The sequence below is a fragment of the Lampris incognitus genome, chromosome 7 (genome assembly GCF_029633865.1).
Source record: "Lampris incognitus isolate fLamInc1 chromosome 7, fLamInc1.hap2, whole genome shotgun sequence".
Classification (NCBI taxonomy): domain Eukaryota; kingdom Metazoa; phylum Chordata; class Actinopteri; order Lampriformes; family Lampridae; genus Lampris; species Lampris incognitus.
The window spans coordinates 53,818,355-53,834,285 of NC_079217.1; the positions used below are offsets into that span (position 1 = coordinate 53,818,355).

A 15,931-nucleotide genomic window follows, 5' to 3' on the forward strand; every position below is an offset into this window, starting at 1 on the left:
GATTTTGGTCTCAGTTAAATCAATATAAGTGATATCCTCCTGTGCTACAGCTGCTCATGAGCACGCCGGGCATGATGCCTTCGCCTGGCTACAGTCACTGCCGCCATGATCAGTGGAAAGTCTGGGCGTCAGTTACCACCATCTCTCTGAAGACGCTATTGGGCTATACAAATAAAATTGACTTGACTCTAACCACGTGTGGCAATTGGCGCTGGTGTTTGAGAATTTAACTTTTTTTGACAATGAGGCTCATTTGCATAGAAAGGGGCCAATTTTGCGCCAAATGTATGCATATTGTCTAATTTAAATATGTGCAAATGGCACCGGAGCACCAAGATGCTTTTTGTTTGCAAGTGCTTTGGATTCTTTTTGTCTTATTTGTACAGGTTTAGTGGCCGCAAAAACCGCACAATCCTTTTGTGAATTTGCAAGTGAGTGTTTTGTCAGAGTGATTGTTATTTGGGGTGCTTAAACTGTGCGCTCTCCCTCTAAGGCCCTCAGCACTCAGCCAAACCAATCATGTAACTTCAGTGACGTTGTTGGTCACCTGATGCAGCAGCCCAATTGTGTCAAACTGATCACTCAGTCAGTCACTCTCAACATGGCCACTTAGTCAATCAGTCAGGGACATTCGCGTTTGCAGGGCTGTCCAGCCAAAAAGGGAGGTTAGGTGGGAGTTGGAAAAACCTCACACCAGATTCATGATAGTGGATTACCATTTGTTGCTGTCTGTCACCCACAGCATGTGTCGCTGGTGGGTCAGGGATTGTAATCCCTTATCATATGCATTAATTTTACACAGTAGTCTGGCCCTCTGTCACCACACAGGCTAACTGGACACAGGCGTATGGATGGATGGACTGGCAGATAACAGAAGCATTATGCCCTATGCTATCTTTGACAGTTCCTGGGGTTAACACCTCATGGCAAAATGTCAACCATTGATGACTGCGTCATTTCCCTTGTTAAAGGGATATTAGTCGGAACCAGCCTTGTTGATTTTTGTCCATTCCCTCGCTTACCCACATCCTGCTCATATCAGTCAAGTCAGCCTTGTTCCTCATGGAATCCTTTATCACCTAGGGGAAGATCATGGAAAACAGAGAGGTAAAAAGAGACAGAAAACAATTAGAAACAGTGAACTGGGACAGAAATAAAGGCAGATGTTTCTCTAAGGTATAATTTTGAATGCATTGTAATTGGTAAACAAAAATGTTAAGTGATGGTTTGTGAAGATGACTATGTACATTACGAGTCATTGCAGAAGCCCCCTCCCCACCTATATGACTCATATAAGGTCTAAGAATAGTGGGGTTATCCCAATGATGGTATGGTGTTACAGAATAACATGTAAGATAGGAGACTCTGACATTAGCGACATCCATTCTTTTATAATTGAAATTATGATGATTATTATTAGGCGAGTAGTAATTATTAAACCAGAGAAAAACTTAAAATAGAGTCTATACATACATTTGGATGTCCATCTCGCAGTAGCTTGTGGAAGACGTGGCAGAACTTCCAGCAGAGCACTGCGTTGCTGGAGAGAGGCAGCCGGTTAACCGCTGCCCAGAAGGTGTGCGCGCCTTTCTCATGGTGGGTTCCCAGGATGCAAGGTGATAGAGACTGCTAAGGATCATTGAACCACCGTGCGTTCTTATGAGCAACAGTTCTTTCTTTCCCCATTTTCCCTTTCTCATTCATATGAAGAAGTCAGTCTTGACAGTCTTGCATTCTGTTCCAACGGGAAACTACCATTTTCATTATCATTTTGTGTTCTTTATATTATAAACACTTTGAATGTGGACGAATAGGCTAACAGCACTACTTTCTCCCCAACTGTCTGGAATGTTTCATGTTTGCTTCCCATGACTTAATTGGCTCTGCAGCACGGCCATGCATAGAGTACAGGGTCACACTGCATGCACTGCTTTGATGTTGCACAAACTTGTCCCCTCAAGTAAGGAAGGAAGGAGTAAGAGCTACAGCATACACATGAGCATATCAATGAACAAACTGCGACTCACAAGAACAGAACCTTGAAAATATAAGCTCATATATTATCAAGGTTCTGCTCTTGCCAGCACTCAAAAATATATGCTCACGAACACAAATAATGTCCCAAAGATGCACGCACACCAAAAAAAAAAAAAACTTCTTCAGATGCAGAGTAAAAGAAATCAAAACTGATCAGAGAAATAGAACTCACACACCAAATTAAATTCTCCAAAACAGGTTTATTTCAGCTCGGTTAATGTTTCGACAAAACAGTCTTCATCAGAACCAGCCTCCATCGGAGGTTCTGATGCATTTAATTTACTGTGCAAGTCCTATGCCTCTGTTCCACAAACACACGCAGCCCACCCAGTACAAGAGGATATTCCGAGCATGCTTCTCTTTGACAGCGACTTCCTGTGTGTTGATGGCCTTATTGATGCTGACAGCCTGTGACCAGGACAAGGAGAGAAAGAGAAGGAGAGAAAGAGGAAATACAAATCAACAGCTGAAAGCATTTTCACACCCTTTGTAGAGTACCCCCTGCCCCCCCCCCAAAAAAATCTTCCAAGTGTTCAGTTTTAAAAAACGCACCAGGTTTTAGGACGTTGATCTTGATTTTCCATTCACCTAGTGAGTGAGAAGTAGCAACACTTTCATGACAGAGGAATGATCCATTTTTAGCAGGTCCCTTAAAAGATTGGTATTCAAGGCAGCAGCTAACCGGCCTGGGTTCTTATCTTGTTTAGTTGTGGGCCATTCTACAGTCCCAGAGAGACTTAACAAACAATGCCTTTAGCAAACAACACATACCCACAACAACACATCTGTCAGCCAACTCCAGCTGCAGTGCAAAATAGGGTTGCACGATGTACTGGCACAAAAATTTTAAACCATTACTAAACAGTGTCATTGATATCTGATGAAAACACGTCTCTTATTGCCTTCTACTGCAGCAAAATGACTGCCATCCATCAGAATACAAAGACTGTGCCTTTGAGAAGGGAATGTCGGTGTAGCCTGTGTAGTGGTCCGAGTGAGTGTCTGTGTGTGGAATTGCAAGTGAGAGAGCAGTCAGCATACCTCACTATCCTCATGGAGGAAGACAGAAGTTAGTGAGACACACATTGCCTACGAATGACAATGACAAAAGTGCCTATATCACAGCTCCCATTGGTAAAAGATGTTCCAAGATTTGCTTCAACATGTCGAATCTAGCAAAGCATCTCTCCCACAACCAACCTGATCTATTCAAGGAAGTTTAAGCCCAACAGGAGTGGTAATAACAGACACAGACATGACAAGTGTAGATTGAGGTATTTCAATGCTTTAACAAGTGCACTGCTACGGTTCACAAAGATCTCACACGTGCAAGTTATTTCAGACCGCTTTACCCCGACTACATTATACAAACTAGTTAGCAGGCTGCAAACCAAATGCAAACACGCCAATACAAACTGCCCAGTGAGCAGGTTTGGGGTGAAAAACATGTAGGCCTTAACACAAAACTAAAACCCAAGCAATATTTAGGTGAAAAGTTCATATGTATAGCAACACACGATCTAGTCACAGGATAAATGGCTCGCAAAGATGGATTACAGCTAGTGCCCATAGTTATTTTATAAATGTGTGTATTTTATCTCAAACACAGAAGAGCATAGAAGAACTCCTTTTCATATTTCGTTTAGCTGCTTGAGGTAGAGTAGACTTAGCCCAGTGAGGGCTAAGTAAGCAAGTCATATATTTGCCTGCTTGCAAATATCCCACATAGATAAAGACAACAGTATCATTCATAATTTCAATGGCAACGTTTATGACATGTCATTTTAATTGGTTTACTTTCTTTCCCCATCCACAGAAATCAGATTCTCACAAAACTCATTATACCCTTGCAGCCTTCTTGTCTGTGAATGTTCTCATTCATCCAGGTCATAGTTATCCAAAGGAATTGAATCAAGTGCAACTGGACTTCACGGATACATATAACCTTGCAGCCTTAGTATAAATGTTAAAAAAAAAGAGATGATGGGGTCGTCCGGGTAGCGTAGTGCTCTATTCCATTGCCTACCAACACACGGATCGCCAGTTCGAATCCCCGTGTTACCTCTGGCTTGTTCGGGCATCCCTACATACACAATTGAACGTGTCTGCGGGTGGGAAGCCGGATGTGGGTATGTGTCCTGTTCGTGGGGAGGGGGAACTGGGGGGAATAGCGTGATCCTCCCACGCACTACGTCCCCCTGGTGAAACTCCTCACTGTCGGGTGAAAAGAAGCAGCTGGCGACTCCACATGTATCGGAGGAGGCATGTGGAAGTCTGCAGCCCTCCCCAGATCGGCAGAGGGGGTGCAGCAGAGATTGGGATGGCATGGAAGAGTGAGGTAATTGGCCGGGTACAATTGGGGAGAAAAAAATGGGGGGGGGGGTATGATGAAGACTGAAAGGTACAATTCATTATGACAATCTTCACCATGAATCTGTGGAGGACTACAACAACATGAGCGCTCTACTGACAACAGGAAACATGGCACCTTGCCATCGAGTTGACATTGCTAAATGTGTTTGAGAAATGACGGTGACTGAAAAGTCTCAAACGTGAAAACCATGTGGCACTGGCTGGTTTTCTCATTTGCAGCTAATAAAGCGAACGTGTATCAAGTCAGACCAAAACAATGGCACAAGTGGGGCAGACAGCTAGTGTGTACATCAACTGCAGATTGTACCTTTACGGTGTGTAATGATAAACAACATTACAGATATTTTTGAAAAAACATTAAATTTACATTCAGTTTTGTTAAATACCTTTGACACTGATTTACCGTGGTACCGAGATCGAGGTACCAAAGTTGATATCGGTATCAGTCTTTTGTTTTGCACCAAAACAAAACCAGAACCAAGTCATCTTGGGTTTATCTCTAATTAAACAGGGAATTCTCTACCACTCTATGAGTGGACTTGAAAGGGGGGGGGGGGTTCAAATCTGAGAACTCACAGCAGTAAGTAAGGGTCCAATTAAATGTCTAGGGCTGCCCTGAAGACCTGGGCCCAGAGTCAGCTTAAGCATATGAACTCAAGATACTAAAAATACACCACAACTTTTCATCTGCACATGAAAACAATTTCTGAGTCATAATTTTTTTTTTCATTTCTGAAGGACAAAATCTTAAATAGAAAGGATCAGAGATGATATTAGGACTGTAAACAGAGACCACGTGACTTCAGCCTAATTACACATGAAGGTGACCAGGAAGGTACCTGTTAGTCGTCTGAGCTTTACTGTGGAATCAAAAAAGTCTGCCCTTGGTCATATCCCCTCCTTCTTCAGCTGAAATCACAGCGTCGTCCAGCCGGACAACTTCATGGAGGAAGTGCACTGAAATCACTAGCAACCAGAGGCGTGCACTCGGTTGTCCAACCTTGGGGTCATCCGGGTCGTCCTGTGTGGAGTTTGTATGTTCTCCTTGTGTCTGCGGTGGGTTTTCACAGGGTGCTCCGGTTGCCCGCACCACCAAAAAGACATGCGTGTTAGGGGGAATACTCCTGCCTGAGCCCCTGACCGAGGCATGGCAAGACGAACTGGAGCTGGTCCCCGGGCGCTGCACGGCGGCTGCCCGCTGCTCCTAGCTACACAGCTAGGATACACGGCTAGGCTACACGGCTAAGCTACACGGCTAGGCTACACAGCTAGGCTGGCTTAAACGCAGAGCGGTAATTTCCCTACGGGGACGAGTGAAGTATATCAAAATCAGAAAGTAGGGTGCAGATCTCCACCCGGCCTACGTATCTTACCTTCTCTGGTGTTCAGACTTGTTGTTTTGCCTACCGGGAGACGGGAAATACACACACACGCACACGCGGGCAGAAAAACCAGTGTTTTTCCCGCCTTTTGCGCAGCGCCCAAGTCGGTCGAAGGGGAAATATGGAAAAAAATGTAACATGTAGCGCTCAAGCTAAAAAAATTGACCTAATGAAAACGTTTTACCTGTCACGGTGGATGCGCAGACTTATTGGCGGACCCTCGCACAAACGTTATAGTGTTTTTGGTTCTGACACCGTCGCCGCCGGATCTGACCCAGCCGTAGGGGTGAGCCGCTCGCGCGCACGGCGGAAGCGGCGGTGGGCGGGCGGGCGAGCGAGCTAGAGCGTGAACGCCGAGAGGGAGCAGCGATGGCGAGAACAGACGTTTTTCAAAGGTTCGGAATCAACGCAACCATGGCAGGTTATTGATCCTGCAGTCATAACTGTGCACAAATATTATAATTGAGCTGATAGGTCCAGTAGTTTGCGAGATTAGCCACACACAAACACACACACACACACACTCCCTTGCAGGCTACCGCATTGCGGAGATAACAATTTCAGCTGCCTTTGAGTCGAGTTGGTAGTATTTTACATTTATAACAACTATTCTAAAAAAGCAATGCCCATGGTATTGTAACGTGCATGGATTAGTAGACACGTTGGCCGCTGACTGACGGGTCGGACCCTTTAGTCCAGTGTTTCTCAACCGGGGGTCCGCGGACCCCTAGTGGCCCGTGGTGTAATTGCAAGGGGTCCGTGAAAATAAAATATCTTTAAAAAAAAGATCCTATGACATTTATAGAAATAGGATTATTTTACTCAAATGTGACTGAGACCTTTATCTACCTAAACTATAAAGGGTAACATGACTTTTTTCTCTAATTACATCTGTTTCGCAAGTGTAATTTATTGTATTTTAATAAGAGATCTCACTCCCGTTTGCATTGTTAAAAGTTACTGCATAAAAATTCTGTTGTTACATATATCTGAAAGTTACTGAATACATATTCTGTTTTGTTACATATATCTGAAAGTTACTGCGTAAGAATTCTGTTTTGTTAACTATATCTAAGTTACAACTGAAAGCTCTTATTTTTACCCCAAAGAGTGAATAAATGCTATAATGCAATTTAAAATGCAGTTTCTACTGTTTCTATCAAATTGCAACCCCCCCCTCCCCCAAGATCAGGTGGAGGGGTCCTCAGGGTAGATCAAAAATACGCAGGGGGTCCAGGACCCCAAAAAGGTTGTGAACCACTGCTTTAGTCGACTGGTTAACGTTGTCGCTTGCGGAGTGGGAGACACGGGTTCGCGTCCCGGCTGTGGCGACGGTCTCCCAGACCGCCCCCTGAATTCGCTACAGTATTTAATTCATAAGTGAGGAAAAAGTATTGGTGTTATTACATTACACTGTTACATTGTAAACATATACATTATTACCGTTCATCAAACCAGCAGTGGTAGCAGTATTTGATAAAAGTGATGACAATCGCAAAGCATTACTGAGTGTAGTGGTTGTTGAAGGTATGGATGGTTATTTCAAATATGACAAATATCTGTAAGATAAAACCCACATTCACACCCAAACCACTTCATTTTAGATATTTGATCAATTAAAAAAATGTCAAGCATGCAAGTGTAGCAAAGTTTTTTTTATATCAAAATGAAGTCCTGAATTTGTTTCTGTTGTGGTCCTCGTTGTTCCTTCGGCCTTAGCAAGGTGATAGGGGTCAAAAGTGGCACGTTGCAGGGCAGTCAGAAGGGCTGCAAAAGTATTGTGCCTTTCGCACATGCAGTCTTTCCCTTAAAATGGGGTCGTGTGTGAATAGGAGCGGGGATCGATATTCAGGGAAATCTGTACTGCCAATTTCACACCTCAAGACCATGTATCATTCATTCCTTATCCAAACTGATTATCCTTACTCAGGGTCGCGGGAATGCCGGAGCCTATCCCAGCAGTCATTGGGCGGCAGGCGGGGAGACACCCTAGACCGGCCGCCAGTCCATCACAGGGCCGGGAAAAAAACACAAACACACACACACACACACACACACACACACACACACACACACACACACACACACACACACACACACACACACACACACACACACACACCTATAAGGGCAGTTTAGTACGGCTGATTCACCTGACCTACATGTCTTTGCACTGTGGCAGGAGGAAACCGGAGCACCCGTAGGAAACCCACGCAGAAAGGAGAAAACATGCAAACTCCCCACACAGGACGACCTGTGACGACCCCCCCTAAAGTTGGACAACCCCGGGTTCGAACCCAGGGCCTTCTTGCTGTGAGGCCACCGTGCCGCCCCTATTCCACGACATAAAATTCAGGGAAAATAATAATAATCTACTCATATATTTTCGGAATGTGTGTGTGCCTGGTGTTAGTGTGTGTGTGTGTGTGTGTGTGTTAGTTAGTGTAGATAGCGGGACCGAAAATTAAAGCACTTATGATCCTGATTCTTTTTGGAGGTGGTAGGTATTGTCTCAGAGAGTAAGGGAAAAATCCCAGAAAATTAAAATTATGCATAATTATGAGTAAATGTGCAAAATATGCATTTTTCTAAAAATGGCTAAAAACCACTTTTCTCAGCATTTCAGATGATTCAGAGCATCTTTGATTTTTTCACCTATATAAAAAAATGTTCTGGGACTTAGAAATGTTTTGGCATTATGCAAAATATATGCATTTTTGCAAAAATGCACTTATGGTCCTATTTTTTTTGGAGGTGGTAGGTATTGTTCCAGAGAGGACCAGAAAAATAGAAGAACCTTAAAATATAATTATAATAATTATGCATAATTATGCAAAATATGCTTTTTCTAAAAATGGCTAAAAACCACTTTTCTCGGCATTTCAGATGATTCTGAGCATTTGGGGGGAGGGAGTTGGAGTGGGGGGGGGTTAGGGGCGGGGGGGAAGGCGGTTAGCTGGCAGGATGAAGAGGAGGGAGATTTAGACGGGTGGATAACCAAACCGCTACATTGTAGCGGGGTTCTTCTAGTAATAATAATAAAAATGCCGGCTATGAATGACAAGTTAACGTTGCAGGGACGCGCACGTAAAGGGTTACGCCCATCTGACGAAACGCGCTTTCGCGTGAAGCGAGCAAACCAATCACGACCCACGTTGATGTATCGGAAGCTGCGACGGTTGCCTTGTTTCGCGGGGGATTTGATAACTGCAGTATAAGTTCCAAGAATGGCTGGAAATTGGACAAATTCTGAAATAAGGGCGCTCCTCTCAGTCTGCACAAAGGCTAAAATTGCTAAAAATAATTCGAATTGCCATCCGCCGGGTTAATTACGTACACCCGACCTTGCCCTTCTACTTTTTCCTTCTTCTTCTTCTTCTTCTTCTTCTTCTTCTTCTTCTTCTTCTTCTTCTTCTTCTGTTGAGTTTTATGGCGGTTGGCATCCAAAGGTTTTGCATTACCGCCATCTTCTGGGCTGTCCCTTGTATGAAAAAGCGCAAGACGGAAATGTTCCTGACTGTAACTACAGTGCATCCGGAAAGTATTCACACCCCTTCACTTTCCCCACATTTTATGTTACAGCCTTATCCCAAAGTGGATTAAATACCTTTTTTCCCTCATCAATCTACACACAATACCCCATAATGACAAAGCGAAAAAGGTTTTGTAGAAATTTTTGCAAATTTATTAAAAATAAAAAAGTGAAATATTGCATGTACATAAGTATTCACACCCTTTACTCAGTACTTGGTTGAGGCACCCTTGGCAGCGATTACAGCCTCAAGTCTTCTTGGGCATGAAGCTACAAGCTTGGCACACCTATATTTGGGGTGTTTCTCCCATTCTTTTCTGCAGATCCTCTCGAGCTCTGTAAGGTTAGATGGGGAGCGTCGCTGCACAGCTATTTTCAGGTCTTTCCAGAGATGTTCAATGGGGTTCAAGTCTGGGCTCTGGCTGGGCCACTCAAGGACATTCACAGACTTGTCCTGAAGCCACTCCTTCGTTGTCTTGGCTGTGTGCTTAGGGTCGTTGTCGTGTTGAAAGGTAAACCTTCGCCCCAGTCTGAGGTCCTGAGCACTCTGGAGCAGGTTTTCATCAAGGATCTCTCTGTACTTTGCTCCATTCATCTTTCCCTCGATCCTGACTAGTCTCCCAGTTCCTGCCGCTGAAAAACATCCCCACAGCATGATGCTGCCGCCACCATGCTTCACTGTAGGGATGGTATTAGCAAGGTGATGAGAGGTGCCTGGTTTCCTCCAGACGTAACGTTTGGCATTCAGGCCAAAGAGTTCAATCTTGGTTTCATCAGACCAGAGAGTTTTGTTTGCCATGGTCTGAGAGTCCTTTAGGAGCTTTCTGGCAAACTCCAAGCGGGCTGTCATGTGCCTTTTACTGAGCAGAGGCTTCCGTCTGGCCACTCTACCATAAAGGCCTGATTGGTGGAGTGCTGCAGAGATGGTTGTCCTTCTGGAAGGTTCTCCCATCTCCACAGAGGAACGCTGGAGCTCTGTCAGAGTGACCATCGGGTTCTTGGTCACCTCCCTGACCAAGGCCCTTCTCCCCCGATTGCTCAGTTTGGCTGGGCGGCCAGCTCTAGGATGAGTCCTGGTGGATCCAAACGTCTTCCATTTACGAATGATGGAGACCGCTGTGCTCTTCGGGACCATCAAAGCTGTAGAAATTTTGTTGTACTCTTCCCCAGATCTGTGCCTCGATACAATCCTGTCTCGGAGGTCCACAGACAATTCCTTTGACTTCATGGCTTGGTTTCTGCTCTGACATGCACTGTCAACAGTGGGACCTTATATAGACAGGTGTGTGCCTTTCCAAATCATGTCCAATCAATTGAATTTACTGCGGGTGGACTCCAGTCAAGATGTAGAAACATCTCAAGGATGATCAGTGGAAACAGGATGAACCTGAGCTCAATTTTGAGTGTCATAGCAAAGGGTGTGAATACTTATATACATGCAATATTTCAGTTTTTTTATTTTTAATACATTTGCAAAAATTTCTACAAAACCTTTTTCACTTTGTCATTATGGGGTATTGTGTGTAATTGATGGGGGAAAAAAGGAATTTAATCTATTTTGGAATAAGACTGTAACATAACAAAATGTGGGGAAAGTGAAGGGGTGTGAATACTTTCCGGATGCACTGTATGTGTGAATAATGAAAATCGCTAGTGGTGGCTGAAAGGTTATCCCCGTAATTTACCGGAAACTATGTGTGAAAGGCACTTGATTTAAAAAAAGATCCCGCAACATTGCCCCAAATCACAAAGAGCTGCATTATTTTGAGAGTCAAAGTTGTTTCAGACGGCCCTTTTAACAAGATATTCTAGCACACCATCTGACCTGAAAATCATGTTCTACATATGATACTCAAACAACTATCATTTGTACGAAGCCCAAAAGTTATGCAGGAAGTAGTGATTGCGGCCAATACAATATTCAGGGAGAACAAAAAAAAACAAAAAAACAAACTCCAATACTCCCTTTTTCATCAATAATTTACAGCTCTAGTGAACCGTGAGTGTGATGGCCGCGGTCAGGAGAGGACAGGAGGTGTTTTTCATAATCTCCCTTCCTGCATATGTCTTTTAGCCTGTTCCTCCTCTCCCAGTATGTGTGCTGCCATGACTGGAAGTCGACCATGATAAATCATCGGAGGGTACCTCTACAGGGGGAGGAGCATGACAGGAGGGGAGAACAGTGGGGGCTGGGTTGGGGTAGGGGCCAGTGGGGAAAGAGGAGTAAACAACTTTGGAAACTCACTGCCGATGGTACAGTGTAGACACAATCTTAGGGACCGGTCCAATCTTGCAAGTCTGTTTTGTCAAATCTGTGGAGGAGGACGTCTGCACCTGGTTGACACACTTACTTGCTCAACACGGCACTTAGAAGGCTACAATCCCCATTCCCCCAGAGCTCCTCCACCCTGCATCATGGACATTTGTTTCCATATAAGGGGCCAAAAGGGCAAGACATTTTTTGTTATTGTATAGCTTGGACAATTTATGCCATTCATCCAATGTTGATATGTTTTCAAGATGGCTAAATGAAGGCCGTCCTGGGTCCTGAAACCGAATTAACAAAGAGATAATAAGATATGCAGCTTTTATAATTCATTCACGCTGCATCAAATTAACTGATAGCGCTATACCTGCAGAAACTGCATTTTACTTACATTGCTATTGGATCTTAAAAAGAAGATATGGAAATGGTCAGGCCTGCATTGTGATCTATGTAGTGTAGATGTTATCTTGCCTCAATATGCATAAATGCAAAATAAAGAGAGATGTAGTAGAGAACCAAGACTAAGTAATGAGCACACAGATTACACATCATGAAAACACATTGAAGACAAATACCAAAGAAATGTAATCTTAAAGAATGAAACCTTTAGAACCAGATCTAATCAAGAACCAAGATCCATAGGAAGTGCCACAGGAAACCAATAATCTTGGTCCATGCATAAAGTAGAGGATGTCTAACTGTAAGGGATCTTTATGGACACCTGTCCTCCACACTCTGATAATTGCTATAATTAGTACCAATACACAAAAATGCGGTCTAATCATGGAAAACTAATCCTCACTAGAACCTCCACTTTCCCTTTAACACACACTAAAACACACACACACACACACACACACACACACACACACACACACACACACACACACACACAAACACTTGGCTAAACAGTGCCAGTTGTTTAGTCAAGTGTTTTTCCATTTCTATGTGATTCGGGTGGCATATTATCGCTAGCTGAAGAAAGGCTAGAAATGCACATTTTGTGTTGACAAATCAGTTTGTTGAATGAGTGTCTGGTGGCATCATGACTGCGAATTCACTACAGCAGTAGGAGGAGGAGAAAAGGGAGCAGGAAAAGAGGACAATGGACAGGAAAGCAGAACTGACTGGTGTCTCCATGTGCTGTTCCATGGCTTTCAATGCCACAACACCGAGGGCTCTGCACTTCTCTTGTAATTCTGCAGATAACAAAACAACACTAGATGTTCAAAAGATGACTGACTGATCATGCCTGTCACTAAACATGTGTAGACGGAGGCTGGAACAACATCTGTCCTGTCACATCAGTGGACAACATTTTGCCTGTCAGTGTGTGTTGCCACATGACTGATGCAGTCATGTTCATGTTGCAAACAACAAAGCTAATCTAAGGAGCATACAAGCCTGGTTATGTAGCGCTGTTATGTCCCTGATTTCAGGCTTTTCCTTTGGTATTTTACTACCACTAGAAATTTCAAGCCGCATTAAACGATATTTTCGATAGAAACTGAATCACGTGACTCCCTGTAACGTGAAAGGATCGCTTGTACCGTCGGTCGCACTCAGAATCAACACCATGCATCGACTGATGGCCCTAACCCTAACCCTAACCCTTTTCCACCAACAGGGAACGGGTTCGGTGCCGGTTCGCAAACCCTTTTTTGAACGGTTCAGAGCATTTCGAGCAAAAATAAATCGGTTGCGAACCCGAAAAGTTGGTTCCGAACCGGCACCAACAAAATAGCAGGTTTTTCAGCGCGAGCCGTGACGACACCAATGGGCGCGTGACATTCCAGAGGAAGGAGAGAGGAGAACCTGACGACAGATAATGGCGGAATCGGCAGATAACAAGGGTGCGCAGGGGTCAGCTGAGGAAACTCGGTGTTTGGTTGTTATCTGGGCATCTCCCGAGTTTCAGGAAAAACTAGAGGGTAGTACAAGAAAGAGTAAGCTGTATGGCGAATTAGTAGAAGACATGGCCAAGAATGGGTTCACTCGAACGCAAGAACAAATTATCAACAACTTAAAAAAAAAAAAAACTTAAGAAGGACTACCGAGACGATAAAAGAGAGTTGTCCAAAAGTGGAGCCGGACGACGTAATAATATGACGCCATATTACTGCTAGCTTACATCCGGTGCTCAACGCACAAAGTCCCCCGTTGATGACGTACAACGGTTCCGCTAAAAACTGGTCGAAACGCGGGGCCCGTTCGCCACACGACACCAAGGTTCTCAGAATCCTGAACGGAACCGGTGCCTGAACCAGAGCTACTTTGGTGGAAAAGGGCTGTCAGGGGCCCGCTTTGCCTTCACTTAAGGTCGCTCTTATTTTTTACACTATTCAGCCCAGGTGGCACCTCTGACCCCGCTATACAACTTTCCTCCTCCAAGTTTCTTCGTTGCTGAGTTTCCCAGCCAATAATTGGCATCATCGGTACACCTTTGAAATGTCTTATTTAGCAGACGCTTTTATCCAGATCAACTTATAAGAGCGATTACAGATATATTTGTGTGCCAACCTCCTGACTAGAGCACCGAATAGTAACATCACTGCAAAGAGTCCATTTTATGTCAAATGCAAATTACTTTAATTGCAGAACAGATCACCAATAGAGATGGAAGTGATGGGAGATTCCAAAGTAACTGGACAATGACACAAATAAAGTATCTATTGCAGGGAAGACGAGACTTGGCTTATTAAGAAAAGTCACACGATAAATACTTTCATATGTCAGGGACTTTAGCGCTGCTTGCTTGGGATGTCAATCATGCGGAAGAGCAATTGCAACTTTCTCAGACTTCTTTTTGGCATTTTACTTTCAACTCATTCATTCAACTCACTCAATAACTCAATAAAATTCAGTTTTCTGATTCGCATTGCTCTCTCTCACTAACACACACACACATACACGTAAAAAATATCAAGGGACAAATGAAAGACTCCTAGTGCAAGCATTGTCAAGACATGGATGACCCAATTAGCCCACAGTAAGACTTTGTACTGTGTGGTGGGGCTGAGAATGAGAGTGCCAGCTGCAAGGGACTCCTGGCATTGACTGGGGCGGCTCACTGGTATCAATGCATCAATTGCCCATGTGCTTCTTGCAGGACGGCCATGCAGGCCAGCTTACATAAAAAAATGATAGCTGCTTAGAGGAAACAAATCCATAAGTAAGAATGAAGTCATAATGAGGACATACAGAGAGCGTAGCCCAGGGGGAGTCCAAAATGAGTTGGCTAAATCTGAACAAAGATCAACATCATTATAGCCAGAGAAGGCTGCCTCTGCTCCCTCGCCCATTGTGTCATACCGCCTTCCTGCCATATGTCCCTGCTTCACATAAGCCAGATTTTCAACACTAACCTCACCAATATTGTCAGGCTTCTCTTGTTACTTATGTCAGTTATGGTCAACTGGCATTTTCTGTTTTGGGGTTTTTGCTATAATCTCAAACAAAGTGTTGTTGATACAGTGTTCAATGGGAGTGGAGTTGGCCTCGGCAAGTTTTAATTGGCTCAGCTGTTGAATGCGGGGCCATTGATATGCTGCTCGTAGCCTGGTCATTTCCACCACAGGGCCAGGGTAGAGCACAGTGCCACAGAAAAGAGACATCCCCTGCCTGCTAAATAAAACAGCCATCCCTCATGTGGTTAACTCATTTCCCCATCCATCCCTTACCCTCTGAGTAACTCTTGCAACTGATTTGCGGGAGCATGTGACTAATGCACGCTTCCGAAATTTGATTTCCATGTTTGTCCTGAAGATATGTCAAAACATGTCCACTCACTGACCAAAATGACAACACCCTCCCTGAATACTTTCTCATCGCTAGGAGGAGGAGGAGGCACAGGCACTCAGTCCATCTAGGGAAATATGATTGTGACTTGAGGTTTGGTGATGACTATATAGATAATCAGATACCTAGTATCCTCGATTTGGTCATGAAAATAGATGCAAATTATAAAAAGCCACATAGGCTCTCTCTGAGTTCACATTCTCACAGTCAGGGAGGTAGAAGAGATATCCTTACATAACCCCGATGACGCCTGCTGATTTAGTGAGGGGGAGGCACCGTCAACTTTGGTTACACTGGCATGATGTTCTGACCCCTTATCATTTAGGTTCACCGTGGAGGAACGGGGGGGAGACTACACTGTCACATGAGGTTAGAATTGAGGATGCACTTAGTGCGTCGTGAGTCAGCAACATGTCATCCATGCGCACGCCCTTTTTCTGTCCATGTGTTGCACGGCCCCATTTCAAAACAAGCCAGGACGGTACGGTCGCTACCTCACTCTCTGGGTCAATACATGTTGCTACTCAAAAGCTCACCAAAATA

At 44.2% G+C, this 15,931-nt stretch overlaps 1 protein-coding gene across 3 annotated transcripts in view; it reads right to left on the reverse strand.

Moving 5' to 3' along the window:
• The window catches only part of hip1 (huntingtin interacting protein 1), a 70,723-nt gene that overhangs the window by 36,982 nt on the left and 17,810 nt on the right, over window positions 1–15,931 (reverse strand). For all 3 annotated transcript variants that reach the window (XM_056283143.1, XM_056283140.1, XM_056283141.1), the window contains exons 2-4: window positions 2,382–2,445; window positions 1,474–1,616; window positions 1,023–1,079 (exon numbers count right to left, since the gene is read on the reverse strand). In XM_056283143.1, coding sequence (XP_056139118.1) covers window positions 1,023–1,079; window positions 1,474–1,616; window positions 2,382–2,445 — 264 coding nt within the window. The remainder of the gene's footprint in view (window positions 1–1,022; window positions 1,080–1,473; window positions 1,617–2,381; window positions 2,446–15,931) is intronic.